Below are 20,086 nucleotides of genomic sequence, written 5' to 3' on the forward strand. Positions count from 1 at the left end.
GATGGCGATGTCTCACTGTCAGACACAGCTTGTCCAAGGCAAAGTGCTTTGCATTGGGAAAAGCTTCCATCCTAAGCTTATTATTCCATAATAAACACTGCAATCATTATCTGGTTTAATACTGTGTGAAATCCAGTCAGCCTGAAACTACCACGTTAAGAAGCATGTTAGGAGATAAAGGGCTTATAGATCTCTACAACAGCAGAAATTTTACTTATTTATTTTTCTTTTATTTTTTTCATATAAAATTTTATTTAAATATTATTTAGCAAAGAACCTGGTCCTGCTCCTCTGTGGCCCCACATTGACACACAACGCCGCAGACTCCCTTGCAGGTCATTGTACACTGGGAGGTATTGCAACACCCCTTGGAAATAAGGAAACTGAAACACCTATTTTCCTTTAACCCAGATTCTTCTTTGCGCTGGCAAATAAATGCTTTGTAATAAAGCAAGGTTGTGGCACTTAAAGTCACAGTGCTCTAAAGAATTTCACGCTGCAATCTGAAAATCCTCAGAAGAAGCAAAAAATCTAGGAACAAAATGGCCTGTGTATGTGTTGGACTCAAAACCTGTTGGGAGTTTTTAGTATTTACGAAGTTAAAAAGCAGCGTGGAGGGAGAGAATGGTTTTTTCTGACATATAAACTAGATGCACGGGACTTTGCATCAACACTCAAATCAGAGGAAAGATTCCCACTGATTTCTTTGGAACAGACACTTAATACCCATGAAAGGCAAAAATTAACTATCCTAGAAATACAGCTCTCTGTTCAAGCACAGGTAAGAGGTGGTATGAGAAGCAAATTGTGGTTTCGGGTTCATTTCACACCTTAGCGTGCTCAGGGACAAGCTGCGGAGGCAACAAGGTGCACATGGGGTTTGCATCTCCCATCCATCTTTCTCCCACACTCATTTAGCCTAATTTTTCTTAAGAGAACCACTGCACAAACCTCTCCGTGTCCTTCGCACCTCACCCAGCAGCAGCAATAATACAGAGGAATGTATAATAATACTCAATTATAATGATGAATAAAATACCTTGTATTTTTTAGGTCTTCTGATGAGGGCAGGAGCAGAGTAACCTCCTTCCACCCCTCCCAGCAGACCTTGAAAAGGCAAAAGTGCCTTGGTGGGAAGGATTTCCACAGCAGTAGCTGCTGTTTGTGACGAGGTGACAGAATCTGGTTTGGACTCCAAAATAGTGACAAGCTTTGCCATATGCCAGACATCGTGGTGAAACGTAGCATATTTTTACAAGCAGAGCTGAAAGACGAAGAAGGAGGTTTCCACGCTGGCTGTGAAGAAACAGGAATGAGGGGGCAGAAGGTGGGATGGAGAAGGATGACACATTTCAGAGATTGTGGAGAACTGTTGCTAAAGCCGGAGGCTCAGCACATGGGGGCACTCCAAGCGCTACAACAGCCCTGCCAAGGATGGTTTTCCAGCCTGCACCACCCAAAGATAAAGCACAAAGATCCCAGCCCTCGGCCTTCATCACCCCCCCAGACCCCAGACATCGTGTTCTGCATCCTGAGCATCCTGCTCCATCCAGGACCAGCACAACAGGAGACAACAAACATCTTCCCAGAATAACTTACCAACAGCCTCTGGACAAAAAGGGCATCTTTGTACACTGAGTATATGTGATTAATAGATAAAACATGAAAACTCAGTTATCTGTGAGACCTGCATCTTCTAAACTTGTTTCCATTGAGAGTAATAGTAAAGAATGTGTATGGTCAAAGTAAACGGGAAAAACACACAAACAAAAAACCACAACAAACCCTTGCTAATAGAAAATTGCTCATTTTAAGAGAATTTCCCATGGCAAACTGGTGTCAGAATGAGTAGGATTGATCGCCAGCCTGGCTGTAGTCATGCAGGATTGTAAGAGTGTAAAAGAAGTAAAAGAAGACAAAACAGTGGATGCAATTGAGTGTTTTGAAAATGAAACTGAAAGCGTCTTCCAGCGACCCGGTGCAACCCAGAGGAGCCATAAAACGGGCTGGCACTGCCTTCCAGACCACCAGAGAACACAGCCGCCTTCTCTAGAGGGAAACTTCACACTCCTACAGCAAATTAATTTTTCCCTAAGCCGCTTCGGCAGCAGTTAGAGGAGCACACCACGCATTCGCCACCGCAGCCGTGGGGTGCTGCCGACTCACTGGATGGAGGTTGGGAACCGTGCGAGTCACCCAGCAGATGTGGGAAAAGGAGCAGCTGTGTCTTGGAGGTACGAACATCCCTGGCTGAAGCTTCCAGCAGCTTTGCCTGTCACAAATCCAGATCTCGTAGATGAGCCCCTGCTAAGAAGAAAGAATTCGGCAATAACTATTAATAAAATAGACCTACTTGTGAGCATTCAACCCATTCAACCCACGATTTGCTCACATTCACTCCTCCTCCTGTTTTGTCTTTATGATTGCTCAAATGAACCAGCTTTGTAGCAAGTAGGTATGACAATTAAACAATAAATTTCCCGGTAACACTTAGAGAAAGCTATTTTTAATCCAGAAGCACAAATATTTGCACCTGATATCTGAGTGAGGATGTGAGTATGGACATGTTCAGATCTCCTATAGGTCAATTACAAGGTTACAATTACAACACGAGATCACACACTTGCTTACACAGACCATTAAAGTGGCTGTAGCAATTTCATATTGTCAAAGGGACAGAGTGATGTGAAGATCTGACTCATGCGGGATTACAGATCCCGCCCAGCCCTTGTACTCCAAATTGATTAATCCTTTACCTTCTAATTAATTGCTGTACCTGCCTCCAGAATGCCACCCAGCCCCTCCTCTAGCTGGGGTACAGGCAGAGTTACCCCAACTGGACTTTACTTAATACTTAATACTTACTTTACTTAATACTTAATACCACTTCATACTGATATTTATGAGGACAAGTGATGGGCTGCTTATAAATAACCACAAATTTGCTGTATGCTACGTCAAAGCAGTTTCCTCTGCAATATAATTTCTCACACCAGACGGTGGATCTTACCTTGTACCAAATCCACAAGAAATGTCATCATGAGGCAGGATCAGCCACTGCTGCCACCACTGTCCCACCAGCCAGCGCCTACACAGCCCATCCTGCCTTACGGGCACCTTTGCATTAATTCCCAAAATAGAAGCTATGGGGTGTTCAGCTAAAGCAAGCGGAGAGATAACCACCCACGAATGGTTGTCACACACACCACACAGAGGCGATTGCTTTATCCGAGATAAAAGGTTATTCTCTAATTTGTCATATTGACATTAAACATGGTTTTGTCAGAAGATCGGACTGTGATTTTCGACATTACCACAAGAAAAGAGTTACAGCAAATTGGGACAATACTCAGAGGTTTAGCCAGAGCAGCATCTCTGCCCAGCATCCCAGCCCAGGGATGCTCTATAGGAATATTTTGCAAACTCAGATGAATCAAGCATTATGCTTACTCTGGAAGTTTCCATTAATCAAGACAGCCTGACTAGCTAGACAAGACATGAAAAACATATATATTCAGATACCTCACTATCGCAAAAAGAAATGACCTTAAGCTTTTTGTTTTGTTAGGTTTGCAGGAACACCCCTGGGTCTGTTCAGGTAACCAGGCCTGCAAAGGACCCTCCTGCACTTAAAATCTACCTCTCCAAAATAAGACTGCATGAAAGGAAGTGAAATTTCAGACGTTGCGTGCGAGACAGAAGATCTGCCATCTCCAGAAACAGGTGCAGACTACCTAGCAGAATTAATAAAAGCATCATCGTGGCACTTTGACATGAGTTGGTAAATATTTGACGTTCGAAGCTTGCAAATACCCAATGCAAATATCGACAGTACCACAAATGCAGACAGCTAACAAATAAAGATCTTTATTTTTAGAACGTTAGCCCCTTTCTGACCTCAAAGAGTCACCTTAGTCCCTATTGAGCAGCCTCCCAGTCTGGTGGTTTCCCTTCCAGGATGGATGAAGCCTGAATGGGTGAGCGAAACAACCAGCAGAAGACAAGAGGTAGGGACACTGGAGAAACCTCTGCACCCGCAGGGATGCAGAATGGTGCTCCCTGGCAAGAAAGCAGCTGCTGCAGAAGAAACATCCATGTGTTGGATCCAGGTCATGTGTGGAAAGGCAAACTGTAGGAGCGAGCAGAAGGAAAGGGGACGGAAATGCACCTGGACAGCAAATCCAGCCACGTGCTGGCCCGCACTGGGAAGAAAACGTGCCCATTGGCAAGGATTTTCATAGCAGGGTGTGACAGAGCCTAAAGACTCATGAAATATTCAAAGACTATAGTTTTAATGTTATGTTAGCCTTTATGGTAGGTAAGTGGTTTTATTCCTGTCTCAAGGGGGTGATCTTCCTGATGTGTCCTGCAGGAGCGAAAGCCAGCGCTCAAATCCCCAGGAATAACAAAAGCAAATCCCCAGTGGTGAAACAAGGCAGCACCAACCCCTGGGGAGAAAAGGCAACAAACCTCCTTATTTTTGTATACTTTATACAAGTAACAACTTAGGTATGAACTTTACCATGACAAGCACAAGACTCTTAGAGGAGATTGAGGTTCAAGCAGGTTTGGAGGGAGAAGCTCCCAACCCGAAGGAAGGTGACAGCTAGGCCTAGCTTATCAATGTTATTCATCTTTTATTGTATACGCTTGGTTTTAAGGTATCAGGAGGCTTTTTGGCTCCTTTGCTCAGGGGACAAGGGTCTCCACTGAAGAGAAGCTGCCAAATTCATGTATGCTGTGATTAAGTTATAAAAGACATACCCATCAATAGCCAATTGACACGAGATAAATGCTTTCTGGCCACCTGCAAAACGAGGGGATAGTTCTCAAATTTTAGATCCTTCTGCACAACAAGAAACAGAAGATTAAGTGATACACAGTTTAGAAACAGAGTGCTTAGTTTCTATTTAACTAATAATTAATAGATGTATTGTAAGTAAGAAACTAAACAATTGTAACTAACATCATCTATTATTTCTTAGTATAGTGTATGTCAAAATTTTCAAAAATTGTAATGCATACGTAGTAGTTATGTGAATATAAGCAATGCAAGAGCATCCAGTTACTGGAGCACTGACGGAGGATGATCCCCAGTGTTCCCCAGCACTGATAAAATAAAGAATGCCTGTTTAACAGTATAAATGACTCTGCTGTTAAGTTTATGTCTCTGTTTCACCACTGGCCTCCGGCAGCAGGGGCTGTGCTGGTAAACGCAAGGGATGAGACTTTTCATTTCCATTTTTTTCCTTTTTCCACTCTACTTTCTTTTAGATCCTGATTCATTGCTTTGCTTTTTATTTCTTGCAAGGTACTGGCTAGCAGGCTTCTGCTGGGTTGGTGAGCGGAGACTGAGTGGAACAGGCAGCTCAGGGAGAAACAGCAGGTGAGGGGAAGGAGCTTTTCCTCTCTCAGCAACAACGCACGATAAATCAAACCACAGCCTCCTTCAGATTAAACCCTGTCCTTCTTCTCACGCAAGAGTTACTAAACCTGAACTCAATCCGGAGGCAGCTCTGACCATCCTTGGTGAGGTTCCTCCCTCTGGAAGCACCAGCCCTTGAAACACCAGCAGGGCTTGGCAGGGACCCTGCAGCCCTGTCTGCAGGCAAATAACACCTGATTATCAGCAAATCTGTAATTCATTGTAAGGCAAATCCTCCTCCATTCAATAGGATGGTGTGTGTCAAAAGACAAATGTGAAGCATTCATATACACGCTGAAGCTTTGTCTTGTGTAAATTGGCAAGTGCACCTCATGCAACCACCAGCAGACTGAGTGAAGCAAGACAGCATCAGATCATCGGGCTGATAAAGCGACTGTGGGAAAGTTACTTGTAAATTCCTCTTTGAAAAATACCTTAACAGTGCTCTGATAGCCAAGAATGCTTTTGCAAGTATTTTTACGAGACTAGTGTGATAGTCACCTGCTGCTATTTCATTGGCAAAAACACCGTCCACCCCGGCGTGAGGTATTTTACCAAGTTCAGCTGCACACACAGACACAACTCAGGCTCCTGTGGTGCTCCAGGGCTGATGGGAGCTCTGCTTCAAGCTGGAAAGGTGCACAACTATCTCTAAGTTTAAAACAAAGCCTCTGCATAAGTGCTTTTTAAGATCAAAGACTAAGCAAGCATCAGTTCTGCAGTCAACATCCATAAAAATAGCAGAAGAGGCACCATTCTCACTGTATGAGCTGGGAATGAAAGTGTCCCATCCAGGGTGCCCCTTTGCCGACTGCGCAGCTTTGTTTGTCCAAGCGCCTTTTAAAGATATTGAGGAAAGAGCATTTTTAAAGCATCATTAAAATGTCTTCAAATACTAGAAGAGGAACTTTAATAACTGTGGTTACATCTGGCCCTTGAAACAGTTTGTGATCTTTTATGATCTTCCATGGTTCAGAAGCCACCAGAACAGGGACACTGTGGTCCCACCGCGCTGGAGGTGACCCCAGCTCCCACTCATCTTCCATGAGCTCTTCATTTTGGTACAGTGCCAGTGCAAGGTTTTGGGTGCAGACACTACACGAGCAAAACTGATTTTGGAGAGATCGTCAGGAGCGATACAGGGATCCCTGATCTCCAGCAGCACTACCACACTGGCCCCAAAGCAAAAGCCACTATGTCTTAGACATAGCCCAGCAGCAAAACCTATAATCTTTAATGAATGAACATAAGATAAAACCCTTCCTTTCTTAATGCCACTCATTTATCACTTAATTAGTGGCAAATATAACAGTTTTGAAGGCAGAGAAATAGGATCAGCCTGTCAAGATCAGGCCCCTGCAATTACTTTGCTTAGGGAATGAGATTCTACACAGCACCCTGTTGCTGATGGGAAACAGGGAACAAAGAGTTTCTGCTACTTTTATTTCTCACTTACACTGCAAAGTTAACTTCTCAAGTAGCTCTTTGGTAGCGAGCAGGACAACAAGTCATGGAGTCTTTATAATGAGGACAGAATAAACTAAGGAAACTTAAGCCTCATGGCAGCATCACATAGTATGTCACAGGATTCCAGATAAAGTCTTGTAAGTACTTGTCCACCCATATCTCTCTTTTCTGGAAACACCTCATCTGATACGTTATCATCATTTCCCCTGCACACACCCGTAACACGGGTTTCTCACAGCCACGCTGCAGAACATCGCAATGTGCTTGCCCAGCAGAGGATGGTCCAATGGTCTTTTCCAGCACAGAATCCCAACACCAACATTTCCAAGGCACCTGCTGGCACCCTCGGGTACCCCTTCCTGCACCCAGCCCCCCAGAACCACAGAACCACAGACTGGTTGGGGTTGAAGGGACCTCTGGAGATCATCTAGTCCAACCCACCCACTAACACAGGGTCACCAGAGCAGATCACACAGGGTTCAGGCTCTGGCACCTCAAAGTGAAGAAGTTTCTCCTTCTATTCGGATGGAACCTCCTGTGTTTCAGTCTGCGCCCTTTGCCCCTCATCCTGTCACTGGGCACCACTGAAAAGAGTCTGGTCCATCCTCTTGACACCCACCCTGGATATATTTATCAGCATTGATGAGATCCCCTCTCGGCTTCTCTTGTCCAGCTGAACAGCCCCAGCTCTCTCAGTGTCTCCTCATCAGAAAGATGTTCCAGATACCTCATCATCTTCACAGCCCTCCACTGGCGTCCCTCCAGTAATTCCTTGCCCTTCTTAAGCTGGGGAGCCCAGAATTGGTCCCAGTACTCCAGAGGCAGCCTCACCAGGGCAGAGCAGAGCGGGAGGAACAACTTCCCTCTACCTGCTGGTCACATTTTTCCTAACGCACCCCGGGTACCATCGGCCACCTTGGCCACAAGGGCACATTGCTCCCCCGCTACCTTATCAATTATACTATAAGCTTATATATTGCAAAGCATCGATATCATATAAAGCACTAAGTAAAAGCCGGTTTGGCGCCCTGTCCAGGGCCTGACTTCGCTCCGCCCGCCCCCGCCGCGCAGGGGAGCGCAGCAGCCAGGGGCGCGCAGCGGCTGCGGCAGCGGGCGGGGCGGGGCGGAGCGGCGCGGAGCGGCGCGTAGGGGAGCGGCGGGGAGCGGCCCCCGGCGCGGCCGCGGCCGGCGGGGCGCGGAGCGGAGCGAAGCGGGGCGGTAGGTATTTAAGCGCGGGGGCGTGGGGAGAGCTCCGTCGGGGAGCGGCGGAGCGGTGCGGTGCGCGGCATCCCGCGGAGCGGGGTGGAGGTGAGGGGAGCGCGGAGCCGCCGTGCGGACGGGGGTTGCGGGGACCCCGCAGGGCTCGGTGCTGGTACCGGCGATCAGCCCCGGCTCCGCTCGGCCAAGGGCATCGCGGCGGGGGCGACGTCTCAGGGTGTCCCCAAATGAATGGGCCGGTGCCCTTGGGCGAGCGGAGCCGCGTACCCTGCGTGACGGGCGGTAGCTGGGGAAGAAACGCTGGAGCAAAAGCCTTGGAGCAGGGGTGGCAGCAGCAAAGCTCGAGGATTTACCTTCCTCAAGGTGGCTGGTGCCATTGCAGAAGGACTTACAGCCTCCAGTGAGGTTTCTCCGGGTTTGTTGCTGCAGACCTGCAGTGAGAGGTTTCCAGGTGGAGCTGCTGATACAGCTGCCAGGAAGGTGGTTTGGCCTTAGCAGGGATTCACTGAAAACAAGTCAAAAACTCAGAAGGAAAAAGGCTGAAATAGGTGGGGAGTGGTGGAGGAGAGAGGGTGAAGATGCTGCTTGTACCATTGTGGTGGCAATACGCCCTGTTCGTAGATGTCTGCATTTTGGCTTTAGAGCTGCTTGTTGCTTCCAGTAACCTGTCAGTGTGAAGCAGGTGCAAGAGTACATCCTCATTGGAAAAGCAAAGTCAGGACAGTATAGAGAAGAATCCCTGTAATAAATGCTGCTACTTCACTAAATCATGGTACTTCTTGGATTGTGTATTTTAAAATGCTTTAGGAATTGGGATGCTTGTTTATCTTTTGCTTGTGAATATGAGTATAGCACAAATAACTATGTCTTGAGAGCAGTTCTGCGAGTCCTCGGAGTGTTTTCTAGATATTGCGGTTTTGGCAGAGCAATGCAGGGATGCTCCGCACGGAGCATGTGTGTCGTTCATCAGCAGAGATGGGAGATGTGGTGAAAGGTGCCTGGGGAGCAGCTCAGGGCCACAAGAACACTTGGTCCATCTCCTCTGTGCCCAGAAAGCACCCAGGACACATGGTGCAGTGAACAGCACCAAGACTCAGGTGCCTCGGCTCACTGATAAGAAAAAGCATCCATTGCTCTGCAATACTTTCTGCTGATCCTGCTTTTACTGAGCTTTTAATTTGTGTGGTATGTGCATGCCTCAAGCCTGGCCACGTCCCTGGCACAGAGATGAGTATTCCTGAACCGCAGCCCACGCAGTTGGGCTGTGACACGATGCTGGGCTGTGCCCCTGCAGAGGGGACCCCACCTTGTCCTGCTTGGGTGCTCCTTTTTCTCCTCCTGCAGCCTCATCTGCACGTAGGTGGGCACGAGCAAAGCACTTGAAATAAGATGTCAAGAGATCACCTGGAAACCTTCTCCGTTCTTTTCACCCATGCTGTCTACTCCGGTTAAACACAGCGTAATGCAGACTCTGTAGCTTTTCAGGGGACATTGCATGTTGTGTTGCAACTTCGAAGGGCCTTGTCTTGGCCCGCTACCTGACAGGAGAATTTCTTGTGTCTTCCTTTACGAAAATTAAGGATGGCTTTGCTGCCCCCCCCAATTTGAAGGGTATTCAGCTTCTGCTATATCAAGTTTTCTGTGTTCGAAACCGTTTGCTCATAGGGATGAAGTGACCTGCAAAGGAAGTTGTTCCTTATTACATATATGGGGTTAAATCACTTTCTGCAAAAAACACAAATCTCCATTTTTAGGTATCTGTTGCAAGTATCTTACTTTGTTTTTCTGTTCTCTTTTTAGACCAATAACTGGCATGGTGCAATGTTGCTTCCTTTCATTAGATTTCAAAGGAGATGCACTTGCACAAGAGCTTAGTACCTATTTTCCACTAATACCTGTTGTAACTACAACAGCATTCACCTCCTCATATTACATATAACCTAAGACCGGCTATTATGTTCAGCTGCTTCAGAAATGACTCAGAGCAAACCAAAGAAGTCTGAACAAAGTAAGAACTACATTTGAAAGTAAATCTTTTTGTAGAGCCCAAACATCTCAGCTATTTGGTTTATAGAGTGATGTGTTTACACAACCCTCTGAACTTTGAAGTCTTTTAAGTGCCTTTGTAGGATCTAGCCAATGTCCCAAATCTGAAAAGTCTTGCAGGAACTGAAGCTTGTCACCAAAAACAAAGCCAAACCCCCTTTAAGATACCTCCTGGAGCGGTTCTTCAAGATCTCTCGATTTTGAAGTATTTGCAATTTAAACCTGATGCTGGTCGCTAGTCACAAGTTGGAGGTCTTCTTTGGGAATCAGCTCTGTTCAAAACCATGTTAATAAATGATGTGTACATTGAAAATACAGGGAAAGCCTGCCCTGAGATCTCAGCTTGCCCATTTACCCATCTTCCCTGGCACAGCTTGTCACCGACAGTCAGTTCTGCTCCTGTCACAGGGGGACGACTTGGAACCCAGAACATGCCCAGCCCAGAGAGAGCTGGAAAGCAAAGAGCTTGCACGTAAACTGTAAGAAGCAGCTGGTTATGTAAGGAAATGACTGAGGAAACTTCAGAGGGAGGAAGAACAGAGAATTCCTTGAAAAATTAATTTGGCCTTGGAAGAAAATGGGACAGAGCTGCTTCAAGAATGTTTTTCTTGTAGAGAAGCTGCACCTTCTCCTTCCTCTGTGCCTGAGTGCAGAGAAAGGAGGGTGCACCAATAAATCAGCCAGGTTTCAAAATTAGGAGGAGATGATTTGAAGAAAAAAATGGTTTTGTTTGGGTTTTGTTTTTTTGCTAGGAGCAGCCTACAGTTTTCAGGGAGTAGTTAAGGCATGAAAGCCATTTCAACATTAACTGCTTTCAACTGCTGTGCTCTTGGTTGAATGGTTGGGAGCCTCTCTCCAAATGAGATCCCTGCAGGTGCAGGGATCATCCTCTCCTTTCTTGAGGGTCAAGAGCTTATATAGCGTATTTAAAATTGCTTCCTGCATTGTTGTAGGTCATCATACACTCCATCCGTGTATTAACTTGACTGAAGGAGTAAATAATATTTCAGAAATCACCCAGGTGTGCTGCAGTCGAAGTGGAGAAATAGTCTGACGAAGAATCCATTTGCTCCAATTAGAAATGCGTCCATGCAGCCAAAGTAATGCTTGGGACTACAGTGTTATTGAAGGAGAACGCACGTGAGGACTCGGTTTGTGTTCAGAGCTGGAGACGAGGAAGTCTGGGTCAGGTTTTGTGCAGGTGTGGCGCTGCCACTCCCGTAGTGCCACTCGACCAGTGTTTTGCTGCCTCAATTGAAGCTATCAAAGCTGAAAGGAAGTATTTTTGTCAACAGGGAAAGGTCTGTGTTAATCCTCTAGGTCTTGTATGCATTATGTAACTCTTTCCATGTAGAAGAAACAAAATAGCAGCTCCCTGCTACCACTGAGGGCAGCAGGAAGGAGGGTTAGGGTTGACAGGTCCAGAAGATGCTGGAGTTACTACTTCTGAGCAAGGGAAAGCACAAACATGGCTGAAAATGTCATTGCCTTTTCTGCCTTAATGCTTCCACTCCTGCAGTATTTTTCCAGTTCTGGAAGACTTTTTTTTCCCTAAAAAAACCACCATAGGCACAGTCGAAGCATGTTCACCCCCATGCGAAATGTCTGAGTCATGGACAGCAATACATTTTTACCAGCTCTGAACTTCATTCTGGTGCTCAGAGTTTCCCATTCCTTTAGCTGCAGTAATGTGTGGCCAAGCACGCCATGAGGTGCTGATTCAGGAAGATAACCCAGAGATGGCCTCATGCTGCTGGGCTTTTTTACTCCAGAACTGGGGGGAGATTCTTCTTAAAATGTAAAGACATGTTTAATGGTGCATAATTGTCCACAGTGGGAGCTGTGCAGGCGTTATTGCTGCTGTTCTCGTTCACATTCTTTCTCTGGCATTACTTCCCAGTGAAAACAAACTTTAGGGCACATTTAAACATCCATATGTAAGTAATCAGGGGGGTTTCTGCTTGTCAGTGGGTAATTAGCAGCTTTCTAGGCTGAGCTGGTACTACATGGCCATGGGCCATGCTGGCTGTGGGGAATCTGAGCAGCACAGATGCAACAGAGGAACAGACCAAGACACCCCTGGGAAATGCTGGTGTTTGGATTCTCTGCACAGTTTTAACTGCTGCCTCATCTGAATTTCCTCCTCATTTCTTCCTGGTTACCAGTCCACAGGACCTGTCTTTTATTCCTTATCCACTATGCTTGGTGCTTACCGAATAAAACATATTAAAGCAAATGTGTGATGGACTGGGAATGTGAATCTCTTTGTTCTGTTTGTATTTTCAGAAATGTCAGTCTACATAAAATCAGTGGGTTCATCCCAGAGTTGTTACATGAAGAGGACAAGATTGGTGTCTTGGATAATAGAATCACTTCAGGTAGAAGAGACCATCAGGATCATGGAGTCCAACCATAACCTAGCCTAACTCTAGCACTAAACCTTGTCCCTAAGAACCTCATCTAAACGCCTTTTAAACCCCTCCAGGGATGGTGACTCCACCACTGCCCTGGGCAGCCTGTTCCAATGCCCCACAGCCCTAATTTTTCCTAATATCCAATCCAAACCTCTCCTGGTGCAACTTGAGGCCGTTTCCTCTTGTCCTATTGCTTGCTAAGCCACACTATCCTGGGTAAGAGCAGAACAAACCCATCTACCACCATAAAATTCAAATAAGAGTAATTACAGATAAATAACCTGTGGAAAGCACATATATTTCAATACCCAAGGGGGATGACAACCCATTCCTCTTCTAATAGCTGATGTTATTTACATGTAGGACAACTTTAAAATAATTATTGCACTTTGCATTGTCACATCTGCCATTTGGAGCTTGCATGTTATAGAGACCAAATACAAGCCTTGTGCGCCCGTGGCAGAATTTTACTTAAGCTCCAGCATGTGTGCAATCCCTTGGGATTTTGCAAAACCGACCAATGGCCAATTTTTAGCCAATTAAATATTTGCATTTTGGGATGGATGGATTGTTTGCTTGTTCTTCCTTCCTACCTCGTTTATAACACATGGCCCTACTTGACGTTCAAAGCATCAGAGATGATTACAGGACTATCTCCAGCTCCAGGGTTTGTTTTTTCCCTGGTCTAGGTAAACTTATCTAGACCTGAATATCTGTTGGAAACCCTTTTTGTCTGTATGAGTTAACAAACTCTCCTGCTGAGGGTGTAAGGTGTTTTCAAGCATTCTTTGGAAACCCGTCTATCCCAGTTCCTCTGCAAGAATGTTTCTTTCCCCAGGAATTACCCAGCAGGTTCATTTTGCTGGGTTGCAGACCACAGAGTCCCCAAAACCCTGTCGCTCAAAGCAGAAATGACATAGTAAAGCATCTAATACCAGCATCTTCAGGTTACAACTCCAAACACTGGGAACTAAGGTCATTAATCACTAAATTGTCGAGATTAGGCATGCTCTTAAATGAAACCTAGGGGTTTTTTTTAATTATTATTATGATGATTTATCTTTTCAGCTGCCCTAATCAGAGACTTGTATCAACAAGCAAGAAGATCGGGTTGCCACTTAAAATAATAAAAGCTGCTTTACAGGTTTCTCTTCTTGCTTTGTTTTTTTTGCTTGGTGGTGAAATTGCTGAAAATAATTTAAATATTGCTTAATGGCTTGAGAAGCTGAATTCTATTCATTCTATCCATAGCAGGTTTTAACATTCCCATGGCCTCTAAACAGGGAGGCATTTGCACAGTGCAACTGAATACTTAACTAATTTGTAGACAAGTGAGCACTAAGTTAAAATTACATAACAGCAAATTATCTCCTGTTCTGGAATATTGGGAACTGATGAGTTAATAATGCAGGAGCCTTTCAACTCTGAGTGCCAGCTGATTGCGCATTAATGTAATAAAATCCAACAATGCTTAAAAATATAAGTGGAAGCCTCTCTAGGCCAAGCCCCTTTTACTTTAGCCTCAAGAGTTTCTGGTTTGTGTAGTGATGTGCCATTCCCTTTGATTATTGCTAAAGGTAATTGGCCTGAGTGGTGATGCTGCCTGAGGCCTCTGGGGATGTGGAGCTTTGGGCCATTCCTTATGCTTGAAACTGGCCCTGAATTAATGCAAAGGGGGAATCTTCGGAAAAGGTGTCTGTGTCACAGTAAATCAATGGATTCTTGTATTTCATTGACCAAGCAGCTACTTTGAGATGGCTCTTTTTCCCTTCCCTCCTATATTTTCCTTTTATAAATTATGCATCTGAAATTGCATTATCCCCAGACACCCCGCGCGTTTGCTGCATTTCCAAGACGGTCCTGCTAACGGAGAAAAGTCTCTGGGTAGATTAAATGCAGTGGAAGCGTGTTAGTGGTGAGGGCAAAGACTGTAATTTGACTGCTTTTCTTTTACTTATCTCAATCTCCATCAGTCATCTGCATGAAGATGGGCTGTGTTCTTGCTGGTCCATTACAGGTGGGGTTGGGGTTAGTGATGGAAGAACTGAAACAGCACAGGCTGGGAGTTGGTGACCCAGCTGAATGGAAACACAATCCCCAGGCTGGAGAAAGTGTAACGAGGTCTTTGATATAAATCAAAAGGTCTGCTCCTTATTTTAATTACTTCATAGTTTATTCATGTATCCCTCCAAGACAGCAACATGCAGTCAGTGATAGTGATGAGTCTGCAGCCTGATAGACTGGTCTAATATCAGTAAAATCAGCCTAGGGAATTTTTTTCCTGTCTTTGGCTGTTCCTTGCACCAGCTCTGTATTGAGATACTCAAGTGTATGCGTTGCTGTGGGCAGAAAGCTCCATGAACCTGGGATCTCTACTCTTGAAATGACTGTATCACCCCCCCCCCGATAACCATGTAGCCTTAAACACTCACAGCGAGCACTCCAGCTTTGCTGTCTCCCTGTATGGCAGTCAGGCTTAACAGACATTTACCCAAGAAAAGTCTGAGTTTAACTAGCATGGGTATAACCCCTGTGTAAATACCAAAATCCTAGGTAGTATGAGAGGGTTCTTATCATTTTCCTTTCAATTGTATAGGAATGGGCTTAACCTCTTCACTGAAAAATGTGCTCTTTTTGCAGAAGGTAGAAATAGAGATGCTTTTGCCTCACAGTGAGTCACAGTTTGCCAGCTGGGCCATTCTTATTGCAGGCTTTGCAATATTTACAAGACTTCAAGGCCCCTCTTGAGTTCTGCCTTAAAATAATTTGTCCTAAAGGAATCATCTTCCATTCACAGGAGCACAAAAAACCAGTGGTGGCCTTTCTCCCCAGCCTGTGCGCTTGCAGGTAAAGCTGTTCACAGCACAGTCACTGCTGGATTTAAACTGGGAGTGATCTGCACCTCAAAAGCATCATAGGTGGCCTCTTGGTCAAAGAGATGTAGTCTAGGAGATACGGGGAAGATGGAAGTGAAGGAAACAGATTGGTTTTGGAGATGAGATAGAGGGGAAAAAAGACACTAGAAGAGGGGCTGAGGGAAAGCAAAGGCTGGGTGGGTGATGGGGCAAATACAGAGGTTTTTCCACATAAAATTCTGCTAACGCAAACAAGTCTCCCTCCCTGTGTTTACAATTTCACTGCGCTTGTTACCAGCAAAGAGGTTGCATTCATGGGGGTGATGAGAGTTGAGGAGCAACTAGGGAACAGATGTGAGAAGGTCTGGAGAGAAAGCTGAGGGGTAAGAGGGGGCAGCACACGGATGAAGAGGGGGAACAAAGATAGCCAGGTCCCTTATCAACAGCGTTGGGCAGGCACTTGGAATGCAAATTCAACCCGACAGTCTGGCAGGCTCAGGACGAGCCTGCAGTTGTTGCCTGTGCAAAGAAAAAGGGGTAAAAATCTACCTGACAGCGTCTCCAGGTGAGACGTAGTCTGGTGGATGCTCCATTTGCAGCATAATCCGGGAATGTTGAACCTTAGCGACTGGTGGTACCAGTGATCTAAAGGAAGAATAATGGAGAAATATGATCCATGAGGGTGTGTGCATTTAACAGTGCATCCACCGGATAAAAATTTAACACACCAGTAACCAAAGTAAAGCTGTTACAAAACAAACCAGGGCTCCTTTTCATGGATAATCTCTCTTGCCTTCAGTAAATACCCACGTATCATCAGAATATACGACACACCACTAAATAAATATTGTAATATATTTGGCCTATACCAGTGGCCCATCATTACTTTAATCACAGGTTGCAAATTTTCCAGTGGTAGTTGAGTATTTGTTGCCTCAAGGGACAGAAAATTTCTGTTGCCCAAAACTCAGTGCAAGCACAAGACTGGAGGGACGTGACTTGTCCAAATTCTCTGTTCCTGGTATTTTAGGCAACAGAAGCATAGAACAAAATGATATATTGGAGGGTTTTCCAGCAGGACTAAAACCTCCAGTATTCCCTTTTACTGTGAGCTGACCTGGTCGGCATCTGTGTCTTTAAACTCAACCCTCAAAATACAGGAGTCCCCTTATGAAACCTTGTACATTTGCTTATCATTCTGTCTCTGTATTTTCTCTAAGTAGATGGTTTTGGCCCGGATTTAAAGATTATTTTAAATACTGAAAGGCAATTTTAACAAAAAGCAGTAGAAGGCAAAACCCATTTCCTAGTTAATACCTGCTCAGCCTCCCTCCTTTCTGTGTGGAGACGGGAACAATGAATGCATAAAGATATTAGGTGAGAGGAAAATATTTCCTAGACTTGTAACTTCCATTAAATACTCTTAATCTGTAATGTATCCTATTTCTTTGGAATGAGCTGAAAAAACTTCTTATGCTATTTGAGATTACTTTTTCCCTCCCTTTCATAGCTTGTCGTTTCTTTCCAAAAATCGCAGAATAATAAAAATTATTATCAGAAGTAAGCAGAGGAGTTTTTACAGAGCAGTTATTTTAATCTCATCTTTATTCCAGAGCATACGAGTCTGCAAAGCACGTTTATGGAAGCCAGCCCAACGCCTTCCCATTTAAATGCGTATCTCCCTGACTTCCACACGAACCCTGTGCCTTTGGCAGCTAATGGAGTTTTAATTCCTGCCGCAGAATGAATAGCAAAACACGCTCATAATGAGAACATAGGAACTGAGAGCGCCCAAGTGATAGAGTTTCAATAACTGCAAGTAGCAGTTGCTGCAGCTCAGGGTTGTTTTCCAGAGGCTGGCGATGGCACCGATGTGTTATTTCTGTTCGAACTTTCCTCTATGTAACAATTACACGTGGTGTCAAACTTGAGACGATGGTCACCGCGTGATTTATCAGTTCCAGGTTCTCCCTCTCCACTGCAGCTGTAATCCAGACTTGTCTATCGTTACAGGTCGCCTTCTCAAAACCCCTGCAAGCTGAAGATGGATATTAAGCGCGTGAAGGACTATATTTACTGGCTGTACTACCAGTACCTGCTGATCACCTGCAGCTATGTGCTGGAGCCCTGGGAGCAGTCCATGTTCCACACCATCACCGTCACTGTTGTTGCTATGGTGGTGTACACGGCTTACGTCTTCGTCCCCATCCACGTCCGCCTGGCTCTGGAGTTCTTCTCGCAGATCTTCGGGGGCCAGCCCGAAAGCACCGTTTCCATCATGAACTGAACTCGCCCGAGTGGCAATCAGCAGCTCTCGCAACTTGTGACATGTGGTGTCTTCTTCAGTTTTGCGTATTTATTCTGCAGCAGTTTTGCCGTTATGAAAATACCATTTTCTCCTACAGACCATGGCTTGCTTAATAACCAGAGCTGAAAACCAGAATAACACAGTGACTACTGGCTGCGCAGTCCCCGTTCAATGAAACACAGGCCAGCTTTTGCTGTGTGATAATGAAACACATCACCTGGGATGCCACGTTTACCTAATAGTCAAGCAGTTCTCACTTTTAGCAACCTGATTTAATCACACTGGCATGTTTGAAGCAGCAAAACCACTTCTGATGGCTGTGAGAAGGGGTTCCACGTTCATTATACACAAAGAAGTTATGACAAGAGGGTGCAGTGGCAAAATATGCCATGTCTTCTTTGACCCAGGTTAGATGAGTATAATAAAGAATGATTTGAGTATTCACAGCTGGCTGGTTATTGGCTTCTGATTTTAATGAATAGGAGAGGAAACTGGAAGAGGAATTAATAAGAGTATTGAACTTGAATCCAACTTTCTGCGTCGAAGTTGCTGCATCTGAGTTTAGATGGTGTAAGATAGTGAAAAAAACATACTATAGGCAGCTTACAGAACACACAGAACTCTCAGAGCACCAAGACATCTTTTCTTTCTGCTCCCATTCACCAAGTCCAGGTCTGCACCAGAGGAAGATGATCCAAAAATCAGAGTGGAAGTGATATTTTAGTAGCTTAAAGATATCCGCCGTATAAAGAAAAAATGAGGTTTATTATAGTTGCCTGTGGGGAGTTTCTTGAGCAATGGAAGGTTTGTTTGGTTTTCACTCTACACCCAAATCAAATGTCAATGGCAAATCGTAACTCGTGGCTACACAGTGCGTGTGTCTAACAGCTGATGCTACTGTTACTAGAAGTGAGAGGTGCAAAATGTAAATAGCTTCCAAATGATGTTTGCACAGTTGTAGAATTAAAAAAAGCCTCTTAATTTCTTTATCAAGCTGCAGCGGGGTCCTGCATGCTTAAAAGAACAAGGTTTGTTTGAAAACTAAGACATGTTTTGAAGGTTGGACAGATCTGAACATGTGTATGCAGGTTTTTTTTGGGAAAAAAAATAAATTTTATTCTTCAGAAATAACATTTCAGTGCAAGACTCAGCTCGTCCTCTATTTCCTATTTGTTCATAAATTAAGGCAACAAATACCTGTGTGCTGGTGGCACAACTGAGTGGTTTAGGCTCAAATGGGATCGCAGGCTGAGCTGTCCTATCCGTTTAATCCCAGGCGTTAACCTGCAAATATGAGGTACCAAATAAAAGTAACAACCCAAATGCTGGAGGTGAAAAAATGGAAGTATTTACCTAGCAAGTTGGTGCTTGAACCCAAAATACTCCCCACTATGCTATCCTCAAAAGATTGTACTTTTTAATTAGAGAATGTGATGATGTAAACGCCGTGGCATCTCCATCAATCCTGTTTCTAATGACATCTTAATTTTTTAATTTCTCAAAAAGGTTATTTGTTCCCAATGGCATCAAACGCAACTGACCTGCTTTTCGGAGTATGAGGAAAAACATTTTCTTAGTGGTTTGCAAAGGCTGGGTCTCGTGTCTCAAGGAAAACACACCCCAATGTAATATTGCTATTTAAAGCAAACAGACCCAGTAAATGGGTTTTGCTTTCAGGAAGAGTGAATTTCCCCGGAGCTCTCACGGTGGGATTCCTGTAAAGCATTTCTCTTCCTTATTATTCCTGTTATCTTTGTTGAGCTTTGCGAGAGGTGCTCGGAAGATGGAGGAAAACAGCAACAGCTTCTCTTTGGGAGGGTCCCTGCAACCTTACCTAAGTGAAACCATCTTTTGTGTGTGTGTTCTTCAGCTTCTGGGGACAAGAGGTAGATGGGTTGGTACGTACATTATATGGGCACAACTCTGTTGTGAAGAGTGTAACGTTGAGCTCTTTATAAAACACCGTGGCAGGGCACTCTTTACTCCTGTTGCTTGATTATTCCATGTTAATTGCTCCATTATTTCCCTACACTAATTGTAGTTCAGGCTGAGCACAGCAGTTGGAAAGTTTCACACCAAAAAAAAGGAAACGGAACGTCTATGTCAAGAGTAAACAGCACTAATAATCCAACAGTGATGAATGAAAGAAAAGCAGAATGGGAGATGAACCAGTTCCAGTTGCATTCACCCTGAAAGTACAAATGCATCAATAAATTAAGCACTGAGAAATTTTGGGGCTCAGCTGGCCAGGACCAGAACTCCCTTGTTTAAACTTCATTTGTATTAATTTCATTTAAGCCAAGATAGTATTTTTCCTACCGTAAAGGTTTCCTGTCTACTTTCATGGATCGCC

At 44.7% G+C, this 20,086-nt stretch overlaps 2 protein-coding genes across 3 annotated transcripts in view; one reads left to right on the forward strand and one right to left on the reverse strand.

Annotated features, from left to right (window-relative positions):
* Positions 1-20,086, reverse strand: part of OTOL1 (otolin 1) — a 44,887-nt gene that overhangs the window by 13,333 nt on the left and 11,468 nt on the right. The window lies entirely within an intron of this gene.
* Positions 8,036-18,264, forward strand: SPTSSB (serine palmitoyltransferase small subunit B). 2 transcript variants are annotated; one of them, XM_065844978.2, is made up of 2 exons: positions 8,036-8,110; positions 17,439-18,264. In XM_065844978.2, the coding sequence occupies exon 2, from the start codon at positions 17,470-17,472 to the stop codon at positions 17,710-17,712; it is 243 nt and encodes an 80-aa protein (XP_065701050.1). In that variant the 5' UTR covers positions 8,036-8,110; positions 17,439-17,469; the 3' UTR covers positions 17,713-18,264. The 2 variants fall into 2 exon arrangements, with proteins under 2 accessions (XP_065701050.1, XP_071668839.1); XM_071812738.1 differs by lacking the exon at positions 8,036-8,110 and adding an exon at positions 8,142-8,200.

Source organism: Patagioenas fasciata, chromosome 9 (genome assembly GCF_037038585.1).
Source record: "Patagioenas fasciata isolate bPatFas1 chromosome 9, bPatFas1.hap1, whole genome shotgun sequence".
Lineage (NCBI taxonomy): Eukaryota > Metazoa > Chordata > Aves > Columbiformes > Columbidae > Patagioenas > Patagioenas fasciata.